We start from the raw sequence: 27,477 nt of genomic DNA on the forward strand, positions 1-27,477 counted from the left end.
CGCCCGCTGTGTGGGCCGAGCCCGGCGCCGCGGCCGCCCCAGCTCCGCTCGGGCTGTGGCGGGGCGGCTCCAGCCCTCGCCGCCGCGGCCGCCCCGCCGCCCCGCGCCCGCCCGCGCCCCGAGCCCGCCGCCATGGGCGCCGCGGCCCTGCGCGCCCTGCCCTGGGCGCTGCTGCTGCTGGGGCCGCTGCTGCCCGGGCAGGTCCTGCAGGCCAACCCCATGCTCACCTCCGAGGGCCAGCCCGCGCCGCTGCCCGGCGGCGCCGTGCCCGGCTTCACGGCCGCGCCGCCCGCCGCCCCCGAGGAGATCCACCCGCTCAAGGAGCAGCCGGCCAACGGCTCGGCGGAGGGGCACGCCAAGCACCGCAAAGCCTTCCCGGTCATCGGCATCGACTACACGCACGTCCGCATCCCCTTCGAGATCTCCCTCTGGATCCTCCTGGCCTGCCTGATGAAGCTGGGTAGGTGGGCGCGTTGTGGGGGGGTCCGTGGTGGGAAAGGGCCTGGGCAGGGCCTGGAGAAGGAGGGACCCACGGGCAAATGGGACAGAGACCCCCGGGCATCACAAAGAGTGACCCTCGTGAGCATCTGCCCCGAGAGACCCGCCGAGCATCCCGGGGCGGGACCCCCGGCCGGGTGGGACAGGCACCCCCAGCCATCCCCAGGAGTGGCTCCTGTGAGCATCCCGAGGAGCGACCCTTTGAGCATCCTAGGGAGAGACCCTCTGAACATCCCACGGTGGGACCACCCCAAACATCCCAGGGCAAAATCTGCGGCACATCTTCTGCATGTGCCGGGCCGGGCCGGGCCGGGCTGGGCGCTGCTCTCCCCGCGACCTTGGCTCTCTGTCCTGGGCCTGGTGGACAGCGGCATCCCGGTCCCTGCACTCCCACAGACTGCTCATCTCCCACCTGGGAGCCGGTCTGGAGATGCTCCTGACCCCTGCTGGGACCAGGTTTGCTCTCCTCCCTGTGACACCCAGGGAGGAAGCACCCAGTTTGCTCACTTCCTCTCTGAACCACAGATGCTTTTTGTAACCTTGGAGGAGTCCCTCAGAAGCCTCCCGGCGCTCGGCCTCTCCTTCCTCCCCCTCCGCAGCAGAGCGGGGTGGCTTCGCCTCTGCTGCAAAGCGTCCCGAGATTCCCGCATTAAAGAGAGCGGCTGGGGCTGGAACAGTCACCCTCTGGGATGAGCCTGGGATGCCCCGCTCTGGGAAAGCATCAAAGCATCCCTCTGCCGCGGCGGGGGTTCTTGACAAAGTGTTTTCCAAACTTCTGCAGCTGGATCAATACCAGCCGAATTAGCCCAAACCTGTGACGTGATGGAACCTGCTGTGCTGTCCCCGGCAGTGCAGAGGTTGAGCTGGCCCTGGTCCCATCCCTGGTGATAAAGCCAGGGGGCAGGTGAAATGTTTGCCTTGGAGCAGGTGAGGAGGGAAGGGAGCTCTGTGCTCCTTCATTTTGCTCCTCAGTTGCCATCAGTGCTTTAATAACACTCAGTAATGGGGGGCTGCAGCTTGCTGAGGGAAATCGTGCTTTGGGAGCTTTCTAAAGCTGGTTCCTGTTGTAAACTGTGCCCTGTCCTGGTCTGGAGCTGTCTGAGAGACCCTCAGGAGCTCAGACCCTTCCTGCCCAGCTACTGCTCACAATACCCCATCCCCTTCCCAGCCCGCTGCGAGCGTGCGTGGGCAGGTGCAGCCCCATTTCCACAGTCCCTCCTGAGTGCTTTATTTACGTGCAGGCGGAGGAGTGAGAACACTTCAGACCCGGAGGCTTGTCTGGGAGACAGGCAGTCAGGACGGGCTGGAACCAGGTGGGGTTTGTGCCTTCCTGGCGCTCCCCAAAAGGACCTGGGGAAGGAGCCTCTCCCTGGGCAGGCAGGGCTCCCTTCGCAGGGCTCCTTTTGCTGTGGCACTGCGCCTTCAGCGCTGCTCCCAGAGCAGGGAGTGATGAAATCAGGAATATCTGTGCGGAAGCTGGAGGAGAAAGGAGGGGCCAATGGGCCGCGGGCCTGCCGGGGCCACGGGGAGAGCTGGCAAACAGCAGAGCAAACAGAGCTCGGGGGGATGGAGGGGACACCCAGCACTCTGTGTCCCTGCTGTTATGGGGAGGGGACACCCAGCACTCTGTGCCACTGCTGCTGTGGGCAGGGGACACCCAGCACTCTGTGCCACTGCTGCTGTGGGAGCTGACACCCAGCACTCTGTGTCCCTGCTGTTATGGGGAGGGGACACCCAGCACTCTGTGCCACTGCTGCTGTGGGCAGGGGACACCCAGCACTCTGTGCCACTGCTGCTGTGGGGAGGGGACACCCAGCACTCTGTGCCACTGCTGCTGTGGGCAGGGGACACCCAGCACTCTGTGCCACTGCTGCTGTGGGCAGGGGACACCCAGCACTCTGTGCCACTGCTGCTGTGGGCAGGGGACACCCAGCACTCTGTGCCACTGCTCCCATGGGCAGGGGACACCCAGCACTCTGTGCCACTGCTCCTATGGGGAGGGGACACCCAGCGCTCTGTGCCACTGCTGCTGTGGGCAGGGGACACCCAGCACTCTGTGCCACTGCTGCTGTGGGCAGGGGACACCCAGCACTCTGTGCCACTGCTGTTATGGGGAGGGGACACCCAGCACTCTGTGCCACTGCTCCTATGGGAGCTGACACCCAGCACTCTGTGCCACTGCTCCTATGGGAGCTGACACCCAGCACTCTGTGCCACTGCTCCTATGGGAGCTGACACCCAGCACTCTGTGCCACTGCTGTTATGGGGAGCTGACACCCAGCACTCTGTGTCACTGCTGCTGTGGGAGCTGACACCCAGCACTCTGTGCCACTGCTGCTGTGGGCAGGGGACACCCAGCACTCTGTGCCACTGCTGCTGTGGGAGCTGACACCCAGCACTCTGTGCCACTTCACTGCTGCTGTGGGAGCTGCTCCTGCCTCCCTTGCCCGCAGCCAGGGCTCGGTGGTGCTGCTGCAGGAAAAGTTGTGGCTGCCGGCTGTCAGGTCTTTGATGCTACAAGTATTATGCAAGACTGCGTGTTTCAAGGGGGGTATTTTAGGAGAGGCTGCCCTGCAAGTTTGGCAGAGGTGGCAGGTGCTCTGCAGAGCTCCAGAGGTGTTGGTTATGCCAAAATCCACACCTTAGCTTACCTACAGCAGTGACAGGGCCTCGGCAGCAGGGCGGTCCCGGGACACCCTTGTCCTTGGCCTCCTTTCCAGCGTTTTGCATTTCTTGTTCGTGCTGCCTTGGCAGGATGCTCCCCAGCTGCAGGTACAGCTCCCTGTGCTCGTGAGCAGCCAAAAACCTCTCAGTGCTCCGTGTCCCTATCCCAGCCCCGTCCTTCCTGCCCTGAATCACGGGGTGTTGTTCAGCAGCAGCAAAATAGGCTTTTTTCCACACAGGGATGGCTCTTGCACAATGGGGCACTGCTGGCAGCACAGCCGGGAGTGGCAGGATGGGGCTCACACAGCTCCAGGCTCCCTACACCAGACAGGGTCTGCAGCATCCCATTTCCAGGAAGGGAACAAAGGGGGGTGATAAATAGAACAGGAATTTGCAGCGCTTCCTCTTTCTCCCCACACTGTCAGTGTGCGTTTATTGATGCATCAGGCTGATCCTGAGGGGACCAACCTCATCTTTTCCCAAGAACAGGAATTCCCGGGGTGTGGGCTGTGCATGGCAGCACCTCCTGCCTGCTCCCCTCCAGCTCCACAGTTCTCCTTGCTGGGCTGAAGCTGCTGATTGAGCCACAAGTTGCTACAAAACTGAGTCTTCAACCCTGTGAGTCACTTCAGGGTGTCACCCTCGGGTAGTGCAGGGTGACCGTGTCGAGGAGCTCAGGAGTACTCCCAGGGCTCTGCTCCAGGCCTGGAGATGCAACCTGACCTTGTCCTGTTGCTCAGTTTCCCCCTGTTGCTCTTGATGCTTTAGACAGCTCTTCAGACTTAAATGCATCCTCCTTTTGTCCCATCCAGGGGATTTGTCCTTTCTCCAGCAGCTCTCACTGTGAGTTTGTTTGAGGGATCTAAGGTGTGAGTCGAGCCCTTCCCCTCTCGCTGCATGTTTTGTAAAATGCCTCAGAGGTGTTTGTTGCTGGAGGATTCCTCACCTGGCAGGGCACAGGGGGATGTGCCCTGCATGTCCTGCAGGCATGGGCTGTTCCTGCTGTGTCAATCCCCGTGGAGAAGGGGAAGCTGCTGCTGGCTGCTTTGCTTAACACTCACACGATATTTTAAGGCTGTGCAGGGGAAGAGGGAGTGAGGGGCAGCTACAACCATGTGCAGATCGTGTCTGGTGGGGGCCTGACTCTGCCAGGAGAAGCCTTTGCAGCTGCAGGTTGCAGCCAGACATTGTCTCAGCCTGTTGTGTTGTTGCAGAAGGCCAGGCCTTCCCAAAAACCCCAGTCAGGAGCTCTCTGTGCCCTTCTCCCAGGTTTGCAGGGGTGTTGTAGGGGTTCCTTCACACCCTGCCCAGGGAGAGGCTGGTAAGCTGAGGGGATTCCCTGCAGGAGAACCTGCTCTCCTCACTCTGAGGGTTGACCTTTCAGCTCACGCGGCTCCCAGAGACGTTTAGGGGAATTCAAGTTGGGCTGTAAATACGTCCTGGTTTCAGGGGAAAGGAAGGAGTGAGTCAGGAATGTAAATAACAGATTGTGGTCAGCCTTTGCTGGCTGTGCTGGGCCCAGCAGGCAGAGCTTTGTGGTGAGCACCAGCTCCTACCCACCTTGGAGAAGAGCTGGGGCTACCTGTGCCTCCAAAGCCATGCTGGCCCTTCCTTCTGAAGCCAGGAAGCAGAGAGTGCTATTGCATTAGCCACCTTCCACTGAGGCATGTCCTGCTGTCTGTCTGCACCAAATGGCTTCCCCTGGAGCGTCCTGGCCATTCCACCTCCAGCTCAGGGAGATGGCAGGGTGTGGTGGGTTCACCTTGGCTGGAAAGTAACCTAAAATAAATGTCTTGAGCCCAAGGTTTGAAAGCTGGGTGGTGCCTTTCCTTCTTTTCTCTGGGAGTCCATCTCCCCCAGATGGAGAGAGTCTTCATACCAGGGCCTGTTGTGACAGGACAAGGAGAAGTGGTTTTATGAAGGCAGGTTTAGATTAGATATAAGAAATAACATGCTCAGGAGGTGGTGAGGCCCTGGCACAGCCTGCCCAGAGAAGCTGAGGCTGCCCCATCTCTGGAAGTGTCAAAGGCCAGGCTGGACAGGGCTTGGAGTCACCTGGGACAGTGGAAGTGCCCTGCCCGGGGTGGGGGATGTGGAACTGGATGGGCTTTAAGGTCCCTCCCAACCCAGACCAGTCCATGATCCCACCAAGCTGCTCTATCACTTCCCTCTCTGCAGGAGAAACTAGGATGGAAAAATCCTCACGGATCAAGATAAAGGCAGTTTAATAAAGCAAAAGCAAAGGCCATGTGCGGAAACAAAGGGAAACAAAAGATTTATTCTCTACTTCCCATCAGCAGATGATGTCCAGTCACTTCCTGGGAAGTACCTTCAGCAGCGTTGTGGCTGCTCCGGAAAGCAGACGTCCTAATGAGAGCTGCCCACCCTCTCTTCCTCTGTAGCCTTTGCTTGATGTGCTGTGCAACATCCCTTTGGTCAGCCCGGGACAGTGCCAGCAGTGTCCCCTCCCAGCTGCTGCCCAGCCCCAGCTCCTGCTGAGGGGCGAGTGTGGGGCAGCTTTGCTGCTGTGAGCAGCACCGGGTGTTATCAGGGTATCAGCACCGGGTGTTATCAGGGTATCAGCACCGGGTGTATCAGGGTATCAGCACCGGGTGTATCAGGCTATCAGCACCGGCTGTATCAGGGTATCAGCACCGGCTGTATCAGGGTATCAGCACCGGGTGTATCAGGGTATCAGCACCGGGTGTATCAGGGTATCAGCACCGGGTGTTATCAGGGTATCAGCACCGGGTGTATCAGGGTATCAGCACCGGCTGTATCAGGGTATCAGCACCGAGTGTATCAGGGTATCAGCACCGGATGTAGCAGGGTATCAGCACCGGGTGTAGCAGGGTATCAGCACCGGCTGTATCAGGGTATCAGCACCGGGCAGGGTATCAGCACCGGGTGTATCAGGGTATCAGCACCGGGTGTTATCAGGGTATCAGCACCGGGTGTATCAGGGTATCAGCACCGGGTGTATCAGGGTGTCAGCACCGGGTGTATCAGGGTATCAGCACCGGCTGTATCAGGGTATCAGCACCGAGTGTATCAGGGTATCAGCACCGGATGTAGCAGGGTGTCAGCACCGGGTGTTTCAGGGTATCAGCACCGGGTGTATCAGGGTATCAGCACCGGGTGTTATCAGGGTATCAGCACCGGGTGTATCAGGGTATCAGCACCGGGTGTTTCAGGGTATCAGCACCGGGTGTATCAGTGTGTCAGCACCGGGTGTATCAGGGTATCAGCACCGGGTGTAGCAGGGTATCAGCACCGACTGTATCAGGGTTATCAGCACCGGGTGTATCAGGGTATCAGCACCGGGTGTTATCAGGGTATCAGCACCGGGTGTATCAGGGTATCAGCACCGGGTGTATCAGGGTGTCAGCACCGGGTGTATCAGGGTATCAGCACCGGGTGTAGCAGGGTATCAGCACTGGCTGTATCAGGGTATCAGCACCGGGTGTTATCAGGGTATCAGCACCGGGTGTTATCAGGGTATCAGCACCGGGTGTATCAGGGTATCAGCACCGGGTGTATCAGGGTTATCAGCACCGGGTGTTATCAGCGCCCCTCCAGCCACCACAGAGCTCTGAGGGCTGCTGTGGGGCAGATGGGCTCCAGCTCAGCCGGACCCAGGGCGTGGGGACATCGCTCCCTGTGTCCCCACAGCAGTGACCACGCTGGGCTCCCCCAGGCAGCCGAGCTCCTTCGCTGACCGCGTGCTGCTGCTGCTGCTGCTGTGACAGTCACTGAGTCACTGCTGTGTCTGCTTCCCCCTTGGCAGCCCTGCTGTGCCTGGGGTGTTCCCTGCCCCTGCAGACCGAGTGATGGCTGCCAGCGCCAGCCTGGCACTGCAGGACCGTCCCCACCGTGTCCCCACCGTGTCCCCACCTGTGCCTGTTGGGCTGGTGTAAAACGAGCTGGGGACGGAGCTGTGCTCGGCGAGCAGAGCCCAGAGCTGTGCTGGGGTGGGTTATGTGGGGACACGCTGGTGCCCTGGGCAGGTTTGGTGTCACAGCTCAGCCCTCCGTGCCAGCACAGCGCTGGTGCTGGGTGACACTGCTTTGGAGAGCTCCAGTGCTCCCCAGCACTGCTGTGCCTGCAGAGCAGCAAGATTAGGGAAGCTCTCAGGGCCTGTGAGCTGGTGATAGGAGCTGGGAGAAGAAGGGCAGAGCCTGATGGGGGTGCATGGGGGTTGTGGAGCCCCACAGAGGCTCAGGGCATGGGGGGTGGCTCCTGTGCCTGGAGGAGAAGAGACAATTTCAAAATTGCCAGAGAAACGTTTGTAGAAGCTGGTGGCTGCTGGCTGGCAGCGAGATTTGGGTGCTAAAACTCTTGGGTGCTAAAACACTTGGGTGCTTTTCAAACGTTTTTATCAGCCCACATCCCTGCCCTGGAATTGTAGCTTTTGGAGGGGCCACCCCAGTGTCCCCCCTTGTCCCAGGGAGCTGCTATGGGGAGCTGGGCCTTGGGAGTGACTGCTCAGAGAGGATTTGGAAGTGCTGCTGCAGCTGGTGCCACAGAAGTGTAAATTGTCGTGATGATGAATTTAAACAGTCTCTTCCAATGCAGACTTGTTGCATTCCCACTTCCTTGTTGGGGGATGATCTAAACATGCTTTGGCTCCCTTTTCCCCTGCTTTGCCATCTCAGAAAAAACAGCCACAGCATTTATTTTTTCCTCTCTGATCTGCCCGTTGCTGGTGTCTGAGCTAAAAAACATCCAAACTGTTCCCTCCATGGATCTGAGAAAACCATTAGTTTAATTATGGCTGGGAGAGTGAAAGATTCCTGCTGTGAAATACGGGATGGTGATGGAGTGGAAAAAGCAGAGCAGGTCTGTAATCACAGCCATTCCTCCCTGGTGAGCCCCAATGTCCATTAAGGCAGGATTACTCTCCCTTGCAGCCTTGGCTTTGCTCCCTGCAGGGACCCTGTTGCCCGTGGCAGCTTCTGGACCTCGGGGCCCTCAGGAACCAAAGCTTTTGTTTCATCCCATTTATCAACAAGGGCTTGGAGACCTGGTGCTGGGGTCAGGGATGGGCTGGCTGCCCACACAGGCTGTGGATGGAATTTGGGGTGTGGGTGCTGCAAGTCCTGTGGCAGCCAGAGCCCAGCTTGGGGCTGGCCTGGAGCTGTTCCTGCCCTGAGCCCTGCAGGTCACCTGGGCTGGTTTGTGGGGTGACAACAGAACGTGGTCATGCTTGGCCTGTTTGGTTCACGTCCTTTCTCCCAAACTGCCCAATCACCCAACCACAGCTTGCCCACGATACCCAGAGATGCTGGAGTTCCCTTGGGAATTAGTGGGGTGGAGGACGAGTCTTCTGTCTGCAATTAATGTAGCTAAATAGTCTGCTGGGGTTTGAGGAGTGCACATGGGAGAAGGGAAAACCAGGTGGTGGTGGGGGGCAGAGCGTTGTTCCTGGGGTGACAGCAATGCTGGGCACAGGGGGACTGCAGCCCCTCTGTGCACAAGAGACACAGACATCTCTCTAGCACTTGTACAAACCAGATGCTCATTAGACTTGCAAATAAATGCTTCTTTATCACAATCCTTCCCCTTTTCCCTCCTGCAAGCCCTGGTTTTGGCTGTAGGTGCAGGGCTGGTGGGGGCTCTGGGCCTGTCCCAGGATCATGCAGGGCTTGGTCCTTGGTACAGCATCCTTGGAGCTGTGGGCACCAACAGTAATGGGGATGAGTTACTGCAGCTGCCTTGTAAACATTTGGTTTCTTTTTTTTTTTTTCCCTTCTGTTTTGGGTCCCCAAGGCCTAATTTGTTCAAATAAAACCCGAAATCCACACGGAATACTCTGTGAAAACACAGCCTTGCTGAGTGGAGCTGGAGCTGGGTTGCACCTCATCCCTGCACTGGGCTGCCTGAGTCAGCAGCAGCTTTTTCTCACCCTTTGGGGCTCAAAACTGCCAGTGTAGGTTTGATGAAAACCTCAGTGTTCTGAGATCAAACAGCTTCCAAGGAAACAGCCGAGGAGCAGGGCATGGTTTGGGTTGAACCAAGTGTTGGTGGTTGATCCTCTCGCTCCACTGAGGTCCCACCATCTGCTCCCCGTGGTGTTGGACGTCTCAGGGACCACTCTGATTTCACAATGCCTTCCAGTTGTGTGTTAATCTCGTCGTGTTCTGTTCTTTGGCTCTTTCCTGGGGCAGCAGAGCTCGTATGTTCCTGCTTGGGAAGGAGGAAACCAAAGTGAAAGCTCAGCAGACGGGCGTGCGCACACTCGTTGCTGCCTGTTTGCCAGAAGGGGCAAGATCCAGGCTGAGCCTTGCTTGGAGTGGAGCAGTGAGAATGCAGCTGGTGCTGTGTCACCTCTGGTGGTGCAGAAATCTGGTGTTGCATCACCCCACGTCTCTTGGGGTTCCTTCCCAGAACCTGCCTGCATAGGAAGGGCACGGCTGAGGCTCGTTTGAAGTTGGGCTGGTTTTTGGAGTGGAAAGTTTAGGAATGCAAAGTACTTTTTTAGCTAGAAGAGCACACACACGTTTTCTTGGGCTGCCCAGGAGTGACTCACAAACATCTCAGCGCCTGAGGTCTTTGTCTCCAGAAAGTTGCAATACAATCGACCTCCAGGGACAGCACTTAAATCCCACTGAACAGAGGGTGCTGCTAGGGAAATAATTCCCCTCTCTTGTGCAAGACACACACTTGCAGAGCAGACACCCCGTGGCACTGGTTTATTTCCAGTGCCTGGAATTATTCTGCATTTTGGAGTCATGGCATGCTAAATCCTAATGACGGATTTGGAGAGAGGGCAGCTTCCCACCCCACTGCTGGAGATTTAGGAGCAGACACACCAGGGGCACAGATTTAAGCACATACAGGCCTTTGAAGAGAAGAGCTGGTGTTTCCAGCCCTGTTAGTGCCTCGGTTTCCCTCGGGAACACTTTTCCCACAGCAGCCTTGGTCCCTGGGGGTGAGCTCGGAAGGAACAGCTCCTCTCCTGTGTCAGCTGCTGCTCCCAGGGGCTGGGCTGGGTGTGAGAAGCATCGTGGCTGGGGATGGTGCTGGAAGGCTGGGGAGGGTGTTGGAAGGGTGGGGATGGTGCTGAAGGCTGGGGATAGTGCTGGAAGGTTGGGATGGTGCTGGGAGGCTGGGATGGTGCTGAAGGCTGGGATGGTGTTGGGAGGCTGGGATGGTGCTGGAAGGCTGGGGATGGTGCTGGAAGGCTGGGATGGTGTCTCTGAGTGCTGGGATGGTGCTGGAAGGCTGGGATGGTGTCTCTGAGTGCTGGGATGGTGCTGGAAGGCTGGGATGGTGTCTCTGAGTGCTGGGATGGTGCTGGAAGGCTGGGATGGTGTCTCTGAGTGCTGGGATGGTGCTGGAAGGCTGGGATGGTGTCTCTGAGTGCTGGGATGGTGCTGAGTGCTGGGATGGTGTCTCTGAGTGCTGGGGATGGTGTTGGAAGGCCGGGATGGTGTCTCTGAGTGCTGGGATGGTGTCTCTGAGTGCTGGGATGGTGCTGGAAAGTTGAGGATGGTGTTGGAAGGTTGAGGATGGTGTTGGAAGGTTGGGGTGGTGTCTCTGTGCACTGGGATGGTGTTGGAAGGTTGGGATGGTGCTGAGTGCTGGGAAGAGGTGCCAGTGGCCGGGTGCTCGCGCTGGCTCCGGACGCGCTGCTGGCGTGTGCTGAGAGTGGTGTCACTCTGTCTGGGCTTGCAAAGCCCGGTAGTAATCAGTGCTAATTGCAATTACCTCCTCCCTGCTGTCCGAGTGGAGACCAACAGGTTGTTTCCTGAAAAGCTTTTGTTTGTCTTTCCTGCCCGTGTTCCCAGTAGGAAATCTGCCCTTCCTGGGAAGGGCGATTGGCATCGCCCTGCCTGGGGAGTTTGTCTGTGGTCACCTCAGGCTGGCTCAGGTTTAACTCTCCCCAAGGCTTCGAGGGTCAGCAGGAGCTGGGAATTAAATGCTGTGTCCTGTGGCTGAGGGTAAGGAGCTGGGAGAGCAACTGGAGCCTTATTTTGGGTGACCAGGCACTGTCTGTTTGCATCCCCCCGGCTCCAGAGCATCCATCTGCATCCAACAGTGTGAAGGTTCCCTTTGCAGCACGCAGATGTTAACTGGGAGCATTCTATTCCAGAAGTCCCCTGGCACTGACCCCTCCTAACCCAGCTATTCGAGGCATCCAGCGCCTTGTAGCAGCTGAAGGAATCTGGGAAGAGCGTGGCTGGTGAGAGTGAGTTATGTTTAGCTCCTTGTCCCTTTCCCTGGAGCTAAAGAAGTTTTTCTAGACCTTAAACCTCCTCAAAATGCACAAGTCCAGCTGCTGTCACGGTTTTGAAGGATATAAACCTGGATGAGGATGCTGCTGCCCGGTAGAAAACTCACTTTTCCAGGGTAAATGAGCTGTGCCAGGAAGATCCCAGCCTTGCAGGCCTGGCTGTGAGCTGCACCCACCCAGAGCTGGTGGAGAAAAGCCAAAGTGAGTCTCGAAGCACCCACAGCAGAACCTGGGTGGCAGTTTGTCCCCGAGTGCCTCCGTGCCTGGCTCCTGCTGGGTGAGTGCCATGGGCTGCTGAAGAGTCATGGTCCCGCCCTGGGGAGCTGTGTGGAGCCTGCCCAGAGGCTCTGAGCAGGTTTGGTGATCGCAGCTGTGCTTTGGGAGTGGCTCTGGAACATGCCCGTTCGAGGAATGCAGTCAGCAGGGCCGGGGGCACCGGGGGCACCAAACCCTGCCCTGGTGTCCCAAAGCTCTCTGGGCTTGGTGTCTGTCACAGGGCAGCTCTAGAGCTGCAGAGGGGCGAGGAGAGCTGCTCCATGCACAGCTGTGCACAGCTGGGCCTGGAAGAGGCTTTTTGGAGATGTGGTGGCACCAAGCCTTGAAGCCTCCCCTTGGTTCTGTGCTTTCCTCCCTACTTGGAGTGCTGCAGCCATGGGGTGACAGTCCAAGGGCCCTGGGCCTCTCAGTCTTTAATGGCAATCAGGTCTTTCTTAATATGTGCTTTTCTTGCAGAGTGTCCTTGCCTTCCCTTCTGGTGTGAAGGAGAAGCGTTATCTAAACACAGGACTGGAAATTGGGAGCTGCTGGGTTCTCACACCAGCTCTCACGCCACTCACTTGGGGACGTGGGCAAGTCCATTTAATGTCTTTTGTCTCTCATTTCCTTTTTACAGCTGGGAGGAAATTAATACCAGCTCAGTAAAAGACTCCCAATTGATCTGTTAATTTCTTGTGAGTGCTTCAAGATAAAACCAGGGTACGTGCCCTTGCTGCTCTCAAAAAAAAAAAAAAAAAAAGTGTTCAAGTGTTTGTGCTAAAGGCCTCTGTCCATGGATTGTTCTCAGGGCATCTTGTGGTTGTGTGTGGGCACCTTCTCCTGCGGGGAGGCTGCTGCTGCAGGTCCTCCCAGTCCTTGCCAGGGCTGGGGTTTAATGGAGGGATGGCTGCAGCTCTTGGGCTCAGCAGAGTGTGCTGTGCAGGGAGTGCTGGATCACAGCTCACCAGGCTTCCCAGAGCTGTCCTATGGTATCCATCCCCAGGATTGGGGTTTAATGGAGGGATGGCTGCAGCTCTTGGGCTCAGCAGTGTGTGCTGTGCAGGGAGTGCTGGATCACAGCTCACCAGGCTTCCCAGAGCTGTCCCATGGTATCCCCAGGGCTGGGGTTTAATGGAGGGATGGCTGCAGCTCTTGGGCTCAGCAGAGTGTGCTGTGCAGGGAGTGCTGGATCACATCACAGCTCACCAGGCTTCCCAGAGCTGTCCCATGGTATCCCCAGGGCTGGGGTTTAATGGAGGAATGGCTGCAGCTCTTGGGCTCAGCAGTGTGTGCTGTGCAGGGAGTGCTGGATCACAGCTCACCAGGCTTCCCAGAGCTGTCCCACGGTGTTTGGGAAGAGGGGCACAGCCCCTGGGGTGTGGGAGCAGCAAACCAAGGAGCCCATTCCTGTGCTGGAGTGGGTGCTGAGGCTGGATGGGGCCCAGGGAGGAGATGTCCTGTGTAAACAGCTCCTGTGAGTGCACGCAGCAGCTGTGGCAGGGGGGCCGCCCATGCTGGCAGGCTGGGATCCAGGGTGCCTGCGGTGATTCAGAGCTGGGATTGCTGTGTGCTCTCCCTCTGCAGCACTGCAGCGCTGCCACGGGGGCCCAGCACACCTGCAGCACTCACACACTGCACCTGCACCCCTCCAGGCTGCCCTGGGGAGGGATTTGCCTTCCCTGGAGGGTCTCAGGGCAGGTGGGGAGCTGGGCTCGTCTGCATGCAGCTCCTGCCTCTGGCTGCTGCAGGGTGCAGTGATGCCTTTGGTCCTGTTCCCCAGGCTGCTCAGCTTTCTGGGGACCTTTCTGCATCTCCAGGTCCAGCCCTACATGGGAGGGACAACCTCGGGGTGTCCTGGGAGATCATCATCATCATCATCATCATCATCATCATCATCCTTGGGGTGAATTTCTCTGGTGCTGCAAGAGGACAGTGAAGCTGTCAGACACCACAGCCCTGCTGCACCTGCCTGCCAGCCCCTCCTCTCACAGTGACGAGGGGAGCATCTGTTGTTTCTCAGGGATGAAGGCTCTTCCCTGGGGCTGCACGAGCTCAGCCTCCTGCTTTGGTGATGTGGCTGTGCCTTGAGGGCTCCCAAGCCATTTCTCAGAGTCTCCCGGTGTGGAGCCAGCTCAGGCTCTGGGTTGTGGCTGCTTGGCTGAGCTGCAGCAGGGCTGGCACCTGGCAGTGTCTGCTTTTTGTGCTGTGGCTTTCAGGTTTTGAGTCAGCCCAGGGCTGGCCTGATGCTATCAGCCCTGTTCTTATCTTCAGCAAAGCAGGCAGGGTCCAGGGGGTCACCTTCCCACACACACCTGCTCCTGGGGGCTGGGGCTGTACCAGGCAGCCCTGGGGCTCCTGTCACAGGAGCTCCTTCCTTGTGCCCCGGGCTGTTTGCCTGAGGGGAGAGAGGGGAAAAACCAGGGGCAGGTGGGTGGGGTGGGGCCGAGCTGGCTGAGCAAGGTCTGCCGGCACGGGGGTGATAATGTCACACCAAGGACCAATAAAACAGCCCTTTCCTCATCTGGCAAGGGCTCCTGATGGCTATGGACTGTGCCAGCATGGCTTTTGGGGACGTTGTGTGCTGGGCACTGTGGGCAGACAGACCCTGGGGAACCAGCCCAGGGCTCCATCCCATCCCATGTGGATGAAGCTGATCCTGACTCCTGAAAACGCCTGGGGCTGTGGGGCAGTGCTGGGCGCTGTCCTGAGCACCAGCCTGGATGCAGCCCCTGCCCACCCGAGTTTGGGGTGCAGGAGTGACCCTGAAACCAGGGCTGGAGGTTTTGCTTTTCCCTTCTGGCTTTGCACACTGTGCCCACGGCGAGGTTTGGAGGGTGGCTCTGTGGCCCTTGTGTGGGATCTGCATTCACTCATGACTCACAAAAAGCAGCATAAATTAATTACCTTCCTGGTTCTTGGCTTTGCTTCGTAATTAGCGACAACAAAATAATGAGGCTTGAATGAAACATTTGGTTTGTTCTGGAGGAAATTGTTTCGCTTAGAAGCACTTTCTGTACCTGTGCCTTAACACAAAAAACAAGAAGTCAACTTCTCACCAGGAAATGGCATTTTGGGGTGGAAAATCAACGCTTTTCCGTTCTGGACATTGAAGCCACTGGGTGCTTAAAAGGTTGCCCAAATCGACCCAAGCTGCTGAAACCAACCCAAAAAGAGCTGCAGGGGAGCACTGGGGTGAGCTGCACCTGCATTAAAACCCTGCCCGCTCTCTGGTGAAACAGAGAAGGGTTTGGCAAAGCCCAAACTGCGTCCTGGCCCCACATGTGCCCTCCCAGTGGGATGCTGTGGGAATGAGGCAGCTTGGAGCTCTGTGGGGCTGGGGTTTCAGGGCACGTGGTGATGCTGGAGCTTGTGAGAGGCAGTGAATGTAATTTAAGTACAGTGGTTTTACCCCCTCTCCTGGCAGGGTGACACCAGCCGTGGCCTCACTCTATTTATAGGTGTAAAGCAGCAGCTTTTTAATTCCTTTTGAGCAAGTTCAATTTTCATCCCCTTCCCTCGAGGCTTCCCCGTTGCATCTGGTGCAGCTCTCTCCGTTCTCCTTGTTCCCTGTCTTTGCCGCTGGACCCGGCTCCGTTTTCCAAGGGAGAAGCAGAGCAGAGACACCCTGACATCCCTGCTGGAGGCCACAGCAGTCAGCAGAGCCTGGCTGACCCTTGGGCAGCTGCTGCTCAGGCCAGGGAAGAGAGAATCCACTGTGTTTTTTGTGAGGGTGGAGGATACATGGAAGAAGCTGCAGCCAAACTCCGGAGGACTGGGATGGATTTTCCCCTGGGAGCCAGTTGCAAATGTTGTGTGACTGCACTGCCCTCCTCACAGGGCTTTAGCCCTGCTGGGGTCTTACCCCATCCTCGACCTGCCCCAAACACAGCGTGGGAACGCCAGATCCCAGGGCTGGGAGCTCTGCAGCCCCTGGAGCCCAGCCCAGCCCTCCCTCCCTCCCTGCTGCTCCCTCCACACAGAGAGAAGGGCACGGTGCTGAGTCACGGCTGCGTGGATCACTTGTCCCCGGGGCTGGTGACACATCTGCGATTTTGGGGTTCAGCCAGCAGAGTGTCACTGCGGGGCTCTCCGTGTGTCACACAGGAATGTGGGAAGGTGAGCACACCTGCTGCATGCCTCACCTGGCATTGCTGCTGCCCCTCTGCAGGGCCCGCCCAGCCAGGTGTCCTGCAGGGTTAAAGTGGCCCTTGGAGGGGCCCCTGTGCTGTCAGACACTCGTGTCTCCTCCAGCCCTGCTCTCTGCAGTGTCCTTCAGAAGGGCAGCCCTTCTGAGCATGCCTGCTCCTTCCCAGAGCCAGCTCCACTCCCTGCAGCCTCCCTGCAGCCCCAGCCAGCACCAGCCTGGGCTCCCCGGGGCTGGGAGAGCATCACCTGGGGGCTTCACTGTCCCCTTGCCCCTTCATGCACCACCTCCTTCCAGAGCAGCACCCCCAGGGCTGGGAGAGCATCACCTGGGGGCTTCACTGCCCCCTTGCCCCTTCATGCACCACCTCCTTCCAGAGCAGCATCCCCAGAGCTGGGAGAGCATCACCTGGGGGCTTCACTGCCCCCTTGCCCCTTCATGCACCACCTCCTTCCAGAGCATCATCCCCGGGGCTGGGAGAGCATCACCTGGGGGCTTCACTGCCCCCTTGCCCAGACTGACCCTTCATGCACCACCTCCTTCCAGAGCAGCATCCCCAGGGCTGGGAGAGCATCACCTGGGGGCTTCACTGCCCCCTTGCCCCTTCATGCACCACCTCCTTCCAGAGCAGCACCCCTGGCTGGGAGAGCTCCTAGCCCTGGTTGATAATGGAGTGATTCCCTCCAGCCTCCCCTGCTGGAGCCTGCTCCAATGAACCTGGCCAGGATGGAGGGGTTGTGTAAGCACTCTCCTTCCTCGTGCCTCCTCTGGGCTGACAGGATGCTCCTGGAAGCACCCTGGCTCTCTGAGGCCGTGTCCCTGCGTGGGTGTTTGGGAATGTGGGGTGAAGCCTCAGGAGCATCCGGCTTAACCATGAACGTGCCGGGCCCTTCAGCTGTGTCCTGTGCTCCCTTCCCTGCTCCCTCCCATTCAGCAAATCCACTGGCCCCAAAATAAAGACCCAGAAGCTGCAGAACAAACTTTGTCAGAACCAGCTTTCCTTGCCCGGAATCTCTTTAATTGCAAGGATGGGATTTCCCCCAGATCTGCAAGTGCTCAGTCTGTGGTTAAAACTGGGGATCCTGTCCCTGGTTCCTTTGTGCCCCAGCCCAAGGAATTGCTGACCACCAGTGAGCAATCCCTGTGTGTGCCTTGCTGGGCACATGGGAGCTGGCTGTGCCATGTGGGCACGGAGCTGTTTTCACAGGAGCTGTTATCTCCTGCATTTCCTTTTCTGTGTTTGCTCAACCTCTTGGGGTTCATGTTTAACCCAACTGTCTCTCTTTTAATGGTTCAGGTGGTGTTTGATGCTGGTGGGAGGGAGCTGCTCCCATGGAGTTTGTTTTCCAAAGGAGGAAGCCTGGGTGATTGTGCATGCCCTGTGCTGGGGATTTAGGGATCAGGGGTCACATTATTATTATTTTATTGTTCTTATTATTATAATAATCATAATCTTTAAAGCCATTATCAAGGCTTATTGCCCTTTCTGCTGCCCCTTGGCTGGGCATCCTCATCTCCCAGCATCCTGCCACAGCCTTCCTCATCTTCCAGGAGGGAAGTTCAGGCACAGGGCTGGGATCAAAGCACCTCACCCTTGCCTGGCCTCATCCTTGCCACCAGTCACCTCCATCCCAAAGTGGGATGCTGGCTCCCACCAACAGATTGGTACCAATGAGCTCTGGAATGCTCTAAAAATACTGAGTGGAGCAAGCAGGGAGCAAAAAATGGCTCAGATTCAGTGAAATCAAAGGCATAATTAAAATGCAGCCCGTGTAAGTGTATTTTTAGGGCCCTACAAAAAGGCTGTAAACCATTGAATTCCCATCAGCACACGAATGTTCCAGTTTAATGGAATCCTGGGGCCTGTGTGGAAGAAGTGAGAGATGCTTAATTGTCAGTGTTTGTGTTTTATTCATGATTGAACATACTTAGCAAGCAAAAACTGACCTGCTGTTGGCTTCTCGCTGCTCGTGTGGCTTTAAGCCTTATTCCAGCCAGAAAGTGCCCGGTGTGCTGGAAGGGTCGGTGGTTGCCAGGGTTTGCATGAGCTGTGCATGGAAAAGGGATTATCACCTCCCCTCCCACAGGGAGCTCCGTGCCAGGGCTGCCTTGGGGTGCTCAGAGCTTATGTGGGCTCCAGGGGATCCAGGAAAGAGGAAAAAGTCCCATGGGGGCAAATCAGGAGCTGCATCCAGGCTGGGAAGTCCCTGAGGCCTTTTCCCGTGGGAGCTGGGGTGTCTGCCCAGCTGGAGGAGGGATGAGCTGGCCGTGGCACAGATGTGGCCCCTGCGGGCTCGGGGGGGATCTGGCTCCTTCTGGAGGGGATTGAATCTGTTGTGGGATTGCTGCAGATGGCACGGCCGGAAGGAACGGAGGAACACGGCATGCCAAGGCAGGGTTCCTTATTTTAAACTGCTTCCCTTGCCAGGGAACAAATATGCCTCGCTTCAAAATAATAATTATAAAGCCTGGGAGGAGATCCAGGGAGCCCAGAACCCTTCTGTGGGTGTTGGTGTGCTGGCAGATGCCCGCTGGGGCTGCTTGGTGGGAATGTCATCCCAGCGGGCCAGGGCTGGGATTGGAAAAGGGGGAGATGTGTTCCCTGTTACCTTCACCCCAAGGATGCATCGTGTCCCTGCTGCAACCAGCCGGGTTAGACCTCCAGGAAGGAGAATTGCATCCTGAAATGCACCAAGCAGCAGCTCCCATCCCACAGTGCCCTGTGCCAGGGATGCCCGGGGATGGGGCCGTGCCTGGCACGCTGGCAGTAGTGGCACTGGTGGGCAGGCTGCTGTCTGATGGGGGGGAAATGCCATTGCCTGTGTGTGCCTGGCAGCAGTGCTGCAGGGGGAAGAGCTGGAGCAGGGCCTGCTCGTGTGGAGAGAGCTGTCTGTGCTGCAGGGCTGTCACAGGCAGGGACACCTGCCGTGGTCACCCTGGGGTCCAGGGAGAGACCCTGGGGTGTCCCAGGGCTGGCTGTCACCTGCTGCTGCTGGGGCTCTCAGGGTTCTGGCCTGAGACCAGCAGTACCACGCTCTGGTTAAGCTGCAGTTTCCACGTGGCAGAGCGGGGCAGGAGGGGAAACTGAGGCACACAGGGAGTGACGGGTCACAGGGAGTGCAGGGAGGGCTGGGAACTGGTCCCTGACTCCGGCAGGAGTGTCCCCTGCAGACAGCATCCTCCATCCTCCATCCCTGTAGCCAACGCGTCTCTTCCTCTCTCCCTCTCTCCAGGCTTCCACGTGATCCCCTCAGTGTCCAGCATCGTTCCCGAGAGCTGCCTGCTCATCGTGGTGGGCCTTCTGGTCGGGGGACTCATCAAGGGGGTGGGTGAGAAGCCCCCCATCCTCAAGTCGGACATCTTCTTCCTCTTCCTGCTGCCCCCCATCATCCTGGACGCCGGCTACTTCCTGCCCCTGCGCCCCTTCACCGAGAACCTGGGCACCATCCTCATCTTCGCCGTGGTGGGCACGCTCTGGAACGCCTTTTTCCTGGGGGGGCTGATGTACGCCGTGTGCCAGCTGGGCGGGCCGGGCCTCAACCACATCGGCCTGCTGGCCAACCTGCTCTTCGGCAGCATCATCTCGGCCGTGGACCCCGTGGCCGTGCTGGCCGTCTTCGAGGAGATCCACATCAACGAGCTGCTGCACATCCTGGTCTTCGGGGAGTCCCTGCTCAACGACGCCGTCACCGTCGTGAGTGCCCCGGGGCGTGGGCTTTGCTCAGTGCAGGAGCATCCCAGGGTGGTGGCAGCTGCCAGGGCCATGCCAAGCTGCCTCCTGGCAGCTCCACTTGGACCAAACCCTGTCCAGGTGCAAAGCTAAAAGTAGAGGCTTGAAACCCTGCAGAGGTGGGTTGAGGTGGAGTGATTCTCTCGGAGGGCTGGGGAGGCTGAGGGCACCTGCCCATCCAGCCTCTTGGAGCCATGGGCTCGGGCAATCTGCTCTCCTGGCTGGAGCTGCTGCTGTGCCCGTGCCTGCCCTGCTAGGGAAGCACGAGGGGCTGACCCTGGGCCAGGCAGAGCTGCCCTGGAGCTGCTGCTCCATCTGTCTCCTTTCTCGTGGTCACCCTTGCTGTCCCCCAGCTCCCAGCAGGTGGGAGGGCAGCACATCAGCTGTGGATAAAGGGGAGAACTGGAGGGGCTGCAGCCAGGCTGGCAGCCCCCCTGCATCATCCCTCAGCCCTACTGCAAGCAGCAGCTTTGCAGGGACCCATGGGAGGTGGGGCCAGGCCTGCTCCCTTTCCAGAGGACATCACTGTCCAGGTGCTGGCTTGGCTGTCAGCGTGGCCTCTCTGCAGAGCTGACCTCTAAACTGACTCCTAACCCACTGCTATTTCCTGGCTCTTTTCCCACATCCCAGCTGTCCATTCCGGAGCTGGCTGCTCAGCCCCTGCTGACAAGGTTCCTGGTGACAAAGAACACTCTGTCCCACCACGGGGCTTTTTCCAGGCACTTCTCCCCCATTTTCCAGCAGAGGGGTGCCTGCAGGGTCTGTGTCCCCACTCTCATCCCTGGGGAATGCCTTTGTCTGCCCCTGTCCCACCCAGGGCCTGGCCCCACAGGCAGGAGCTGGCACCTCGCCCTCTCCCTGCCTGCAAGTGCTGCTATTCCTGCAGGATGCCCTAAATCCCATTTCCCATCCTGACATGTGCTTTAACATCTCTGCAGTGTCTGAGGGTGGGAGAAGGCAGCACAGCCCAGAGTCGTTCCCTCAGGTTTCCCTCAGCTGCAGAAGCCACCTCAAGGGCTTGGGCTCTTCTCTGGGCTGGGCAGGGCAGATGGAGGCTTTTCTCTCCATGCATCTGTCAGGACTTCCCCAGCCTGGATCTGTCCTGACCTGCTCGTTGGGAAAACAGGAACAGCCTCTGGCTGGTGACCAAAGGCTCTCCTGGGACAGCTGGAGAGCAGAGCTGTCCCAGACACATCTTTGTGTGTCCCTGTGGGCACAGAGGACAGGGAGCTGCTCCCCCCAGGTCTGTGTCTGGCACAGCAAAGCACCAGCAGCTGGATTTGGTGTGAGCCCTGGCCACGCACCTGGCTTGGGGTCACCAAGCAGGGACACAGCTCAGCTCAGGTGTGCCACACTCCCTGGACAGGTCTCCTCCGAGGTGAGGCTGTCCCATACCAGAGGGACAGTTTGAACCCTGCTCTCCTTTCTCCCTGCCAGGTCCTCTACCACCTCTTTGAGGAGTTTGCCAGCTTCGAGCAGGTGACCATCCTGGACATCATCCTCGGCTTCCTCAGCTTCTTCGTGGTGTCTCTGGGCGGGGTCCTGGTGGGCGTCATTTACGGGGTGATCGCCGCCTTCACGTCCCGCTTCACCTCACACATCCGCGTCATCGAGCCCCTCTTCGTGTTCCTCTACAGCTACATGGCCTACCTGTCTGCTGAGCTCTTCCACCTGTCCGGCATCATGGCGTGAGTGGGAGCGGGCAGGGGAGCCCTCCTGCCCAGGACCCTCGGGGGGTTTTGGGGTGTGTGAGCACAGTCCTCGGGCTGGCCCAGCGTGGTCAGTGCGAGGCCCAGGTGTGTGTTTGGGCTGGGATTTGCAAGGAGGGACATGAGAGAAGAGGGTCTGGGAGTTGTCCCGCAGATCCCGGGGTGCTGGCAGCCTGCTCCTGTTCTCCTGGGCACACAGGAGCAGGCAGGGCCTGCTGAGCCCTCAGGACACCATGGGTTTGTGCTCCAGTGCTCACTCCTGCCCTGCCAGGGGAAGGAGAAACCTCATGTTGCCTTCTGTGGAGGCCTTGAATATTAGCTGGTGGTTCACGAGGCCTGTCCTACCCTGGAGTTAAGTGTCACAACACAGAATGCTGCTGCAGGGCCAGGGCTTGGGGCTGTCCCCATGTCCCCATGGCTGCTGAGGGCCCCAACCTCACCCCCAGGCTCATCGCTGCTGGTGTGGTCATGCGGCCCTATGTGGAAGCCAACATCTCCCACAAGTCCCACACCACCATCAAGTATTTCCTCAAGATGTGGAGCAGTGTGAGCGAGACCCTCATCTTCATCTTCCTGGGTGTCTCCACCGTGGCTGGTCACCACTACTGGAACTGGACCTTCGTCATCAGCACGCTCTTCTTCTGCCTCATCGCCAGGGTGTTGGGTGAGTGTCAGTGTGGAGGCAAAGCCCTCAGGGTGGTAAAAGAATCATGGCATGGTTTGGGTTGGGAGGAACCTTAGAGCCCATCTTGTTCCAGCTGCCACGGGCAGGGACACCTTCCACCATACCAAGCCCTGTCCAGCCTGGCCAGAGTGGCCACCTGGGTCATGGTGAACTCTCAGGACCATGATGGTTTGCCTTGCAGGGGAGGCTGGAGATGCCTGGGTGGCACTGCTCCACTGTGGGCATCACCCATGCTGCTGGTTGGTGTTGGGGAGATGGGGCTGAGGCCGTGGTGGTGCCAGACATGGGGTGGAAGCTGCTCAGGGACGTAGAGATGAGCAGACAGCCCCTGAGGAGCTGCAGGGTGGGCTCTGTGGCACTGCAAGGGATCCTTGACCACTCACCCAGGACTGTGCTGCTCCCCCAGGTGTCCTGGTGCTCACCTGGTTCATAAACAAGTTCCGGATCGTGAAGCTGACGCCGAAGGACCAGTTCATCATCGCCTACGGGGGCCTGCGGGGAGCCATCGCCTTCTCGCTGGGCTACCTGCTGGACTACAAGCACTTCGGCATGAGGGACATGTTCCTCACTGCCATCATCACCGTCATCTTCTTCACCGTCTTCGTGCAGGTGGGTGGCACCCAGGCTGTGCTTTCCGAGGGAAAGGGGGCTCTCGTGGCCCTGTGCAGAGCGGGGAGCCCCTGCCCAGCCTCCATCCCTGACCCTGTCACTGCGTCCCCAGAACGCTGCACAGTGACACTGCCAGCAGTGTGGCTTTGCTGAGCCCATCCCACCGCCACCACTGTGCCTTGGGCTGAGATTAACCCCCCTCTCCCTCCCTCCCTCCCTCCCAGGGCATGACCATCCGGCCCCTGGTGGATCTGCTGGCTGTGAAGAAGAAGCAGGAGACGAAGCGCTCCATCAACGAGGAGATCCACACGCAGGTAACGCGTGCTGCCTTAGCCCTCTGCTCTCTCTGCTTCTGCCACCTCTGTCACTGGGACCTGCCCCTAAATCAGAGCCCAAGGTAAGGGGGCAGAGCGAGGGCTCTGCCCTGTCTGTGTCGTCCAGTGCCCGCTCTGACCCAGACCCCCAGTGCCTGTAGAGCCAAGCCCGGTTGTGTGGGTCCATCCTGCCCTCCCAAAGCCCATCCTGGACCCACAGCCCTGACTTTACACACCCTGAGTGCCCTCCCCGTGTGTCAGTGTGGGTGTCAGGGGAGGGAGGGGGTGGGTAGGAGCCCTCCGAGCTGCTCACGCCTTGGACCATCTCTTCCAGTTCTTGGATCACCTTCTGACAGGGATCGAGGATATCTGTGGTCACTACGGGCATCACCACTGGAAGGACAAGTGAGTGGGGAGGTTTGGTGGCTGGGGAAGGGTTTCAGTCACCACCCAGAAGGTTTCACAGCTCTGTGCCAGGCTTTAATATCCACACGCAGACTCACTATGGGGAATTATGGCCCTGGGTTGGGAGCAAGGGAGGCTGCAGGGCTGCACCCCTTGGCCTCACCCCCAGCAGGTTCATGGCAGGGTGGGAGCTGCCAGTGGCCAGTCCCTGCAGGAGCTCAGGGCCATCCCTCGTGGGTACCAGCAGGTGCTGGGTGCTGTGGAGACACCCTGGCTTGGGAGAGATTCGGGGAAGCCTGGCCTGAGCTGTGCTGGTGGAGCTGGAGCCAGCACTGAGCCCAGCGGTGCTGACCTGGGGAGTGGGGAGTGAGACAGGGCCAGGGCTGAGCTGTGGCTGCCCCTCCTGTGCCCCGTTCTGGCAAGGCTGAACCGCTTCAACAAGAAGTACGTGAAGAAGTGCCTGATCGCGGGGGAGCGCTCCAAGGAGCCCCAGCTCATCGCCTTCTACCACAAGATGGAGATGAAGCAGGCCATCGAGCTGGTGGAGAGCGGCGGCATCGGCAAGATCCCCTCTGCCGTCTCCACCGTCTCCATCCAGTGAGTTCCCTGCCCTGGGCACCCTCCCTGGCACCCTGAGTGCTCCCTGCTCGTGGCCACAGGGCGAGCAGCCAATGGTGGGTGGCTCTAAATCCTGTCTGTCCGTGCAGGAACATCAACCCCCAGACCCTCCCTCTGGAGCGTGTCCTGCCAGCCCTGTCCAAGGACAAGGAGGAGGAGATCCGGAAAATCCTCCGCACGAACCTGCAGAAAACCCGGCAGAGGGTGAGGTGTCCCCTTTGCCTCGCTGGGAGAGGCAGGGACACTGCCCACCAGCCCCTCAGCTGGGCCCTTCACCCTGATGTGCCTTGGGCTCCTGGCCTGACTCTTCTTCCCCAGGAGGCTTTTCCTCCTGGGATGGTGCTGGGATAGTCTGAGGGTCAGGCTGATTTGGTCAGTGGCTGAGCCCAGCCCTTAAACCCTTGTTGGGCCAGGTGGGTTGGGACCAGGCATCCTGTGGTGGCACACAGGGATGAGCCACGAGCCTGCCTGCACCTGCTCTGCCCACTGGTGGCTGTTCCCTCCATCTCCAGGACAAATGGGGCTGTGACCTTTCTTTCCCTCCCCATGAGGGATTTTAACCTGTCTCCTTTTCTGGGATCTGTTCCCAGCTGCGATCCTACAACCGGCACACGCTGGTGGCTGACCCCTACGAGGAAGCCTGGAACCAGATGCTCCTGAGGAGGCAGAAGGCCCGGCAGCTGGAGCAGAAGGTGCTGGGGGAACACCAGGGCAGGGCAGGAGGGGGGCCAGGGGGGCTTCCCAGCCTGGGAGGGCAAAGGGAGGGGGCTGAGCTTTGATGACAGAGGGTGACCCCGAGCCTTGGGGGTCCTGATTGCCCCAGGCCCCAAGCAGGTCCCTGGAGCAAGGCTGGGAGGATCTGTGCCCGTGTCCTCTGTGTCCCACTGCTGCTCCCTGCCCATCCCTGTGCCCAGTCCCCTGCCCATCCCTGTGCCCAGTTCCTGCCCATGCCTGTGCCCAGTCCCCTGCCCATCCCTGTGCCCAGTTCCTGCCCATCCCTGTGCCCAGTTCCTGCCCATCCCTGTGTCCAGTTCCTGCCCATGCCTGTGCCCAGTCCCCTGCCCATGCCTGTGGCCACGCTGCTGACAGTGCCTTGCTCCCGTTGCAGATGAACAACTACCTGACGGTGCCGGCACACAAGGTGGACTCGCCCACCATGTCCCGGGCTCGCATCGGCTCAGGTAGGTGGGAGGGGCTGCAGGAGGAGGCACTGCCCTCACCTGGAGCCCTCGGAGCTGTCCTGCGCCTCCTCAGCTCCCTGTGGCCCCACCGTCCCCAGCCCACGCCCATCCAGCGCAGCCCCAGAGGGTTGCTGCTCCGAGCAGAAGCGCCCAGCTGGCTCCCAGCACAATTCCCCTGGGAAGGCAGGTTGGGCAGTCCCTCTGGAGCCCAGCTCGCTCCATCCACGCAGCCACGTCTCTGTCCGTGCCCCTCCCAGCCCTCCTCAGGGGCGGGCTTAGCCCAGGACCTGTTGCCAGTGCACTCCCAGTTTGTCCATGGCGCATTTGCTTTGGCACCCTCGGTTCCCCCTGTCCTGTGCGTCCCCTCCCGCTCCGGGGACAGCGTGTCGGGTGTGCCGCGGCTGCCGAGCCCGCGGCTCATCAGCAGAGGGCAGCTTCGCCCTTCCCGATGGAGCCGGGCTGCCGGCAGCTCCACCGGGCTGTGGGAATCGGGAAAAGGAATTACACAGCTGGATTGGAAATCAGCGAGACAGCCCAAGCACCCCAGCCCCAAAAAAACATCTGGGGTGCATCACCGGGGGTCCCTGAGACCCCCCCCTTCCCTGCCTGACCCCTCTGTGCCTCCCAGACCCGCTGGCCTACGAGCCCAAGGAGGACTCGGAGAACCTGCCCATCATCACCATCGACCCAGCCTCGCCGCAGTCCCCCGAGTCCGTGGACCTGATGAGCGAGGAGCCCAAGGGCTGCAGTGGCCTCCCGCCCTCGCCCGAGGAGGATGAGGAGGGGCTGGTGATGCGGGTGAAGGAGCCTTCCTCCCCGGGGACTGACGACGTCTTCACCCCGGGCAACGGGGACAGCCCCAGCAACCAGCGGATGCTGCGGTGCCTGAGCGACCCCGGCCCGCGGCCCGAGCCCGAGGAGGGGGAGCCCTTCATCCCCAAGGGCCAGTAGCTGCTGGCACAAAGCCTCCAAATCGTTTCTCTCTCTCTGTTCATTCATTCGTTCTTTGCTCTCCGTTTTGGTTTCTTGTCACTACACACTGGGTTCAGTCAGGGGAGCCTGTCCTGGATGGACTGGGATTGCCAGGACAGCTCTGCCCAGCGAGCCCTGGGCTGGCCCCAGTGAGCAGGGAAGGAGCCCTGGCATGCCCGGGGCTCCTTGGGCCGCGTGGCCTGGGGGTGATGGATGATTTTCCGCCCGGGATTGGGATTTGCAGGTGCCTCACAGCCCCCGCGGGGCTCCCCAGAGGTGCCCACCCACTCAGGACCTGCGGCCGGCTCTGACCAGGGGTCTCCACAATCACTCCCCATGGCACAGCTCCCCCTCTCCCCTCCTGTGCTTCCCTGCCCCTCGCCTTGCTCCGGAGCGGAGAGATGGGACAGCAGGAGCTGTCAGGGGGCTGGTGCACACTCACACACACACACACACACTCTCACACACACACTCTCACACACACACACACACACACACACACACTCTCACACACACACACACTCTCTCACACACACTCCCTGCCCCTCCCCACACCTCGGGCTCCTGCCGCTGCTCCCGCGCCCTGGCAGCTTCCCCGTGGGCCCGGCTGTGCCTGGGATCCTCCCTCCTGGCCTCACATTTCATGCCAGGTCTTTTCAGAGAAATACTCTAGAGCCATGCAGGGGGGAAGCTGGGGCCCCCTCGCTTTGAGCAGCCTCTCCATCCCTCCTGGAACTGCTGTCAGCTGTCCCCGTGGGGACCCTCCAGGGGCCAGCCTCGGCCCCTCGCCCTGTGCCAGCGCGGCAGCGGCTGCTCCTTAACCAAAGACGGGCCCGGGGTGTGCCGGGGGCGTTGTTTGTCCGTTTGTCCCCCCGCAAGCGAGAGGAGCTGGGGAGAGCCAAGTGCCAGCTCTCCCAGCGCGGGGACACCTTGGATCCCAAAGGCTGGCAGCCAGGGCACGACTGGGGGTGCCAGGGGTCCCGAAGGACCCATCTTTCCCCAAGGCTTGGGAGGGATCACCGGGTGTTCTGGTGGCTTGCAGCCCTCCCCGGGCTCGGGGTGTCCTGTGTCTGTCACCTTGTCCCCCACCTTGTGCCACCCAGCTCCCGCCGTGTGCCACCGTGGGTACCACGGGGTGCTCACCGCCCTCCCGGGGACCCCGGCCGCTGTCCCTCCCTGTGCCGTGCCTTGCCACGCTCTGCCCCGCTGCCTTGGTGGGCACCTGTGCCACGTCCCACCCGCTCCACGCCCCGCTGGCACCCCCAGGGCCGGCGTCACCGGGGCGAGCGCCTGCGCCGCTGCCTGCGCCTGCCTGCTGCCCTGCTCTGTTTCCAGGAGGAAAAAAAAAGCAATGGAAATTCTCTTGTATAAAAAGGAAAAAAAAAAAACCAAACCCACATGTAAAGAGATTCTTGGTTTTTATCATAAATATTCTAATAAATTAATGTTAATTTTTA

General features: G+C 59.5%; 1 protein-coding gene across 1 annotated transcript; it reads left to right on the forward strand.

The window, feature by feature from the left end:
* On the forward strand, window positions 1-27,477 carry SLC9A1 (solute carrier family 9 member A1). The gene is made up of 12 exons (XM_054648249.2): window positions 1-460; window positions 19,031-19,491; window positions 20,965-21,215; window positions 21,683-21,900; window positions 22,328-22,530; window positions 22,755-22,844; window positions 23,179-23,249; window positions 23,673-23,846; window positions 23,957-24,071; window positions 24,458-24,559; window positions 24,976-25,048; window positions 25,677-27,477. The coding sequence occupies exons 1-12, from the start codon at window positions 133-135 to the stop codon at window positions 25,997-25,999; spliced, it is 2,409 nt and encodes an 802-aa protein (XP_054504224.1). The 5' UTR covers window positions 1-132; the 3' UTR covers window positions 26,000-27,477.

This window comes from Agelaius phoeniceus, chromosome 22 (assembly GCF_051311805.1).
Source record: "Agelaius phoeniceus isolate bAgePho1 chromosome 22, bAgePho1.hap1, whole genome shotgun sequence".
NCBI classification, from domain to species: domain Eukaryota; kingdom Metazoa; phylum Chordata; class Aves; order Passeriformes; family Icteridae; genus Agelaius; species Agelaius phoeniceus.

Coding starts and splice junctions, on each gene's coding strand:
- SLC9A1 (XM_054648249.2), top strand. CDS start 133: ATGGGCGCCGCGGCCCTGCGCGCCCTGCCCTGGGCGCTGCTGCTGCTG. Junction 22,531..22,754: donor TCTTCACCGTCTTCGTGCAG/GTGGGTGGCACC, acceptor CCTCCCTCCCAG/GGCATGACCATCCGGCCCCT. Junction 22,845..23,178: donor ACGAGGAGATCCACACGCAG/GTAACGCGTGCT, acceptor CATCTCTTCCAG/TTCTTGGATCACCTTCTGAC.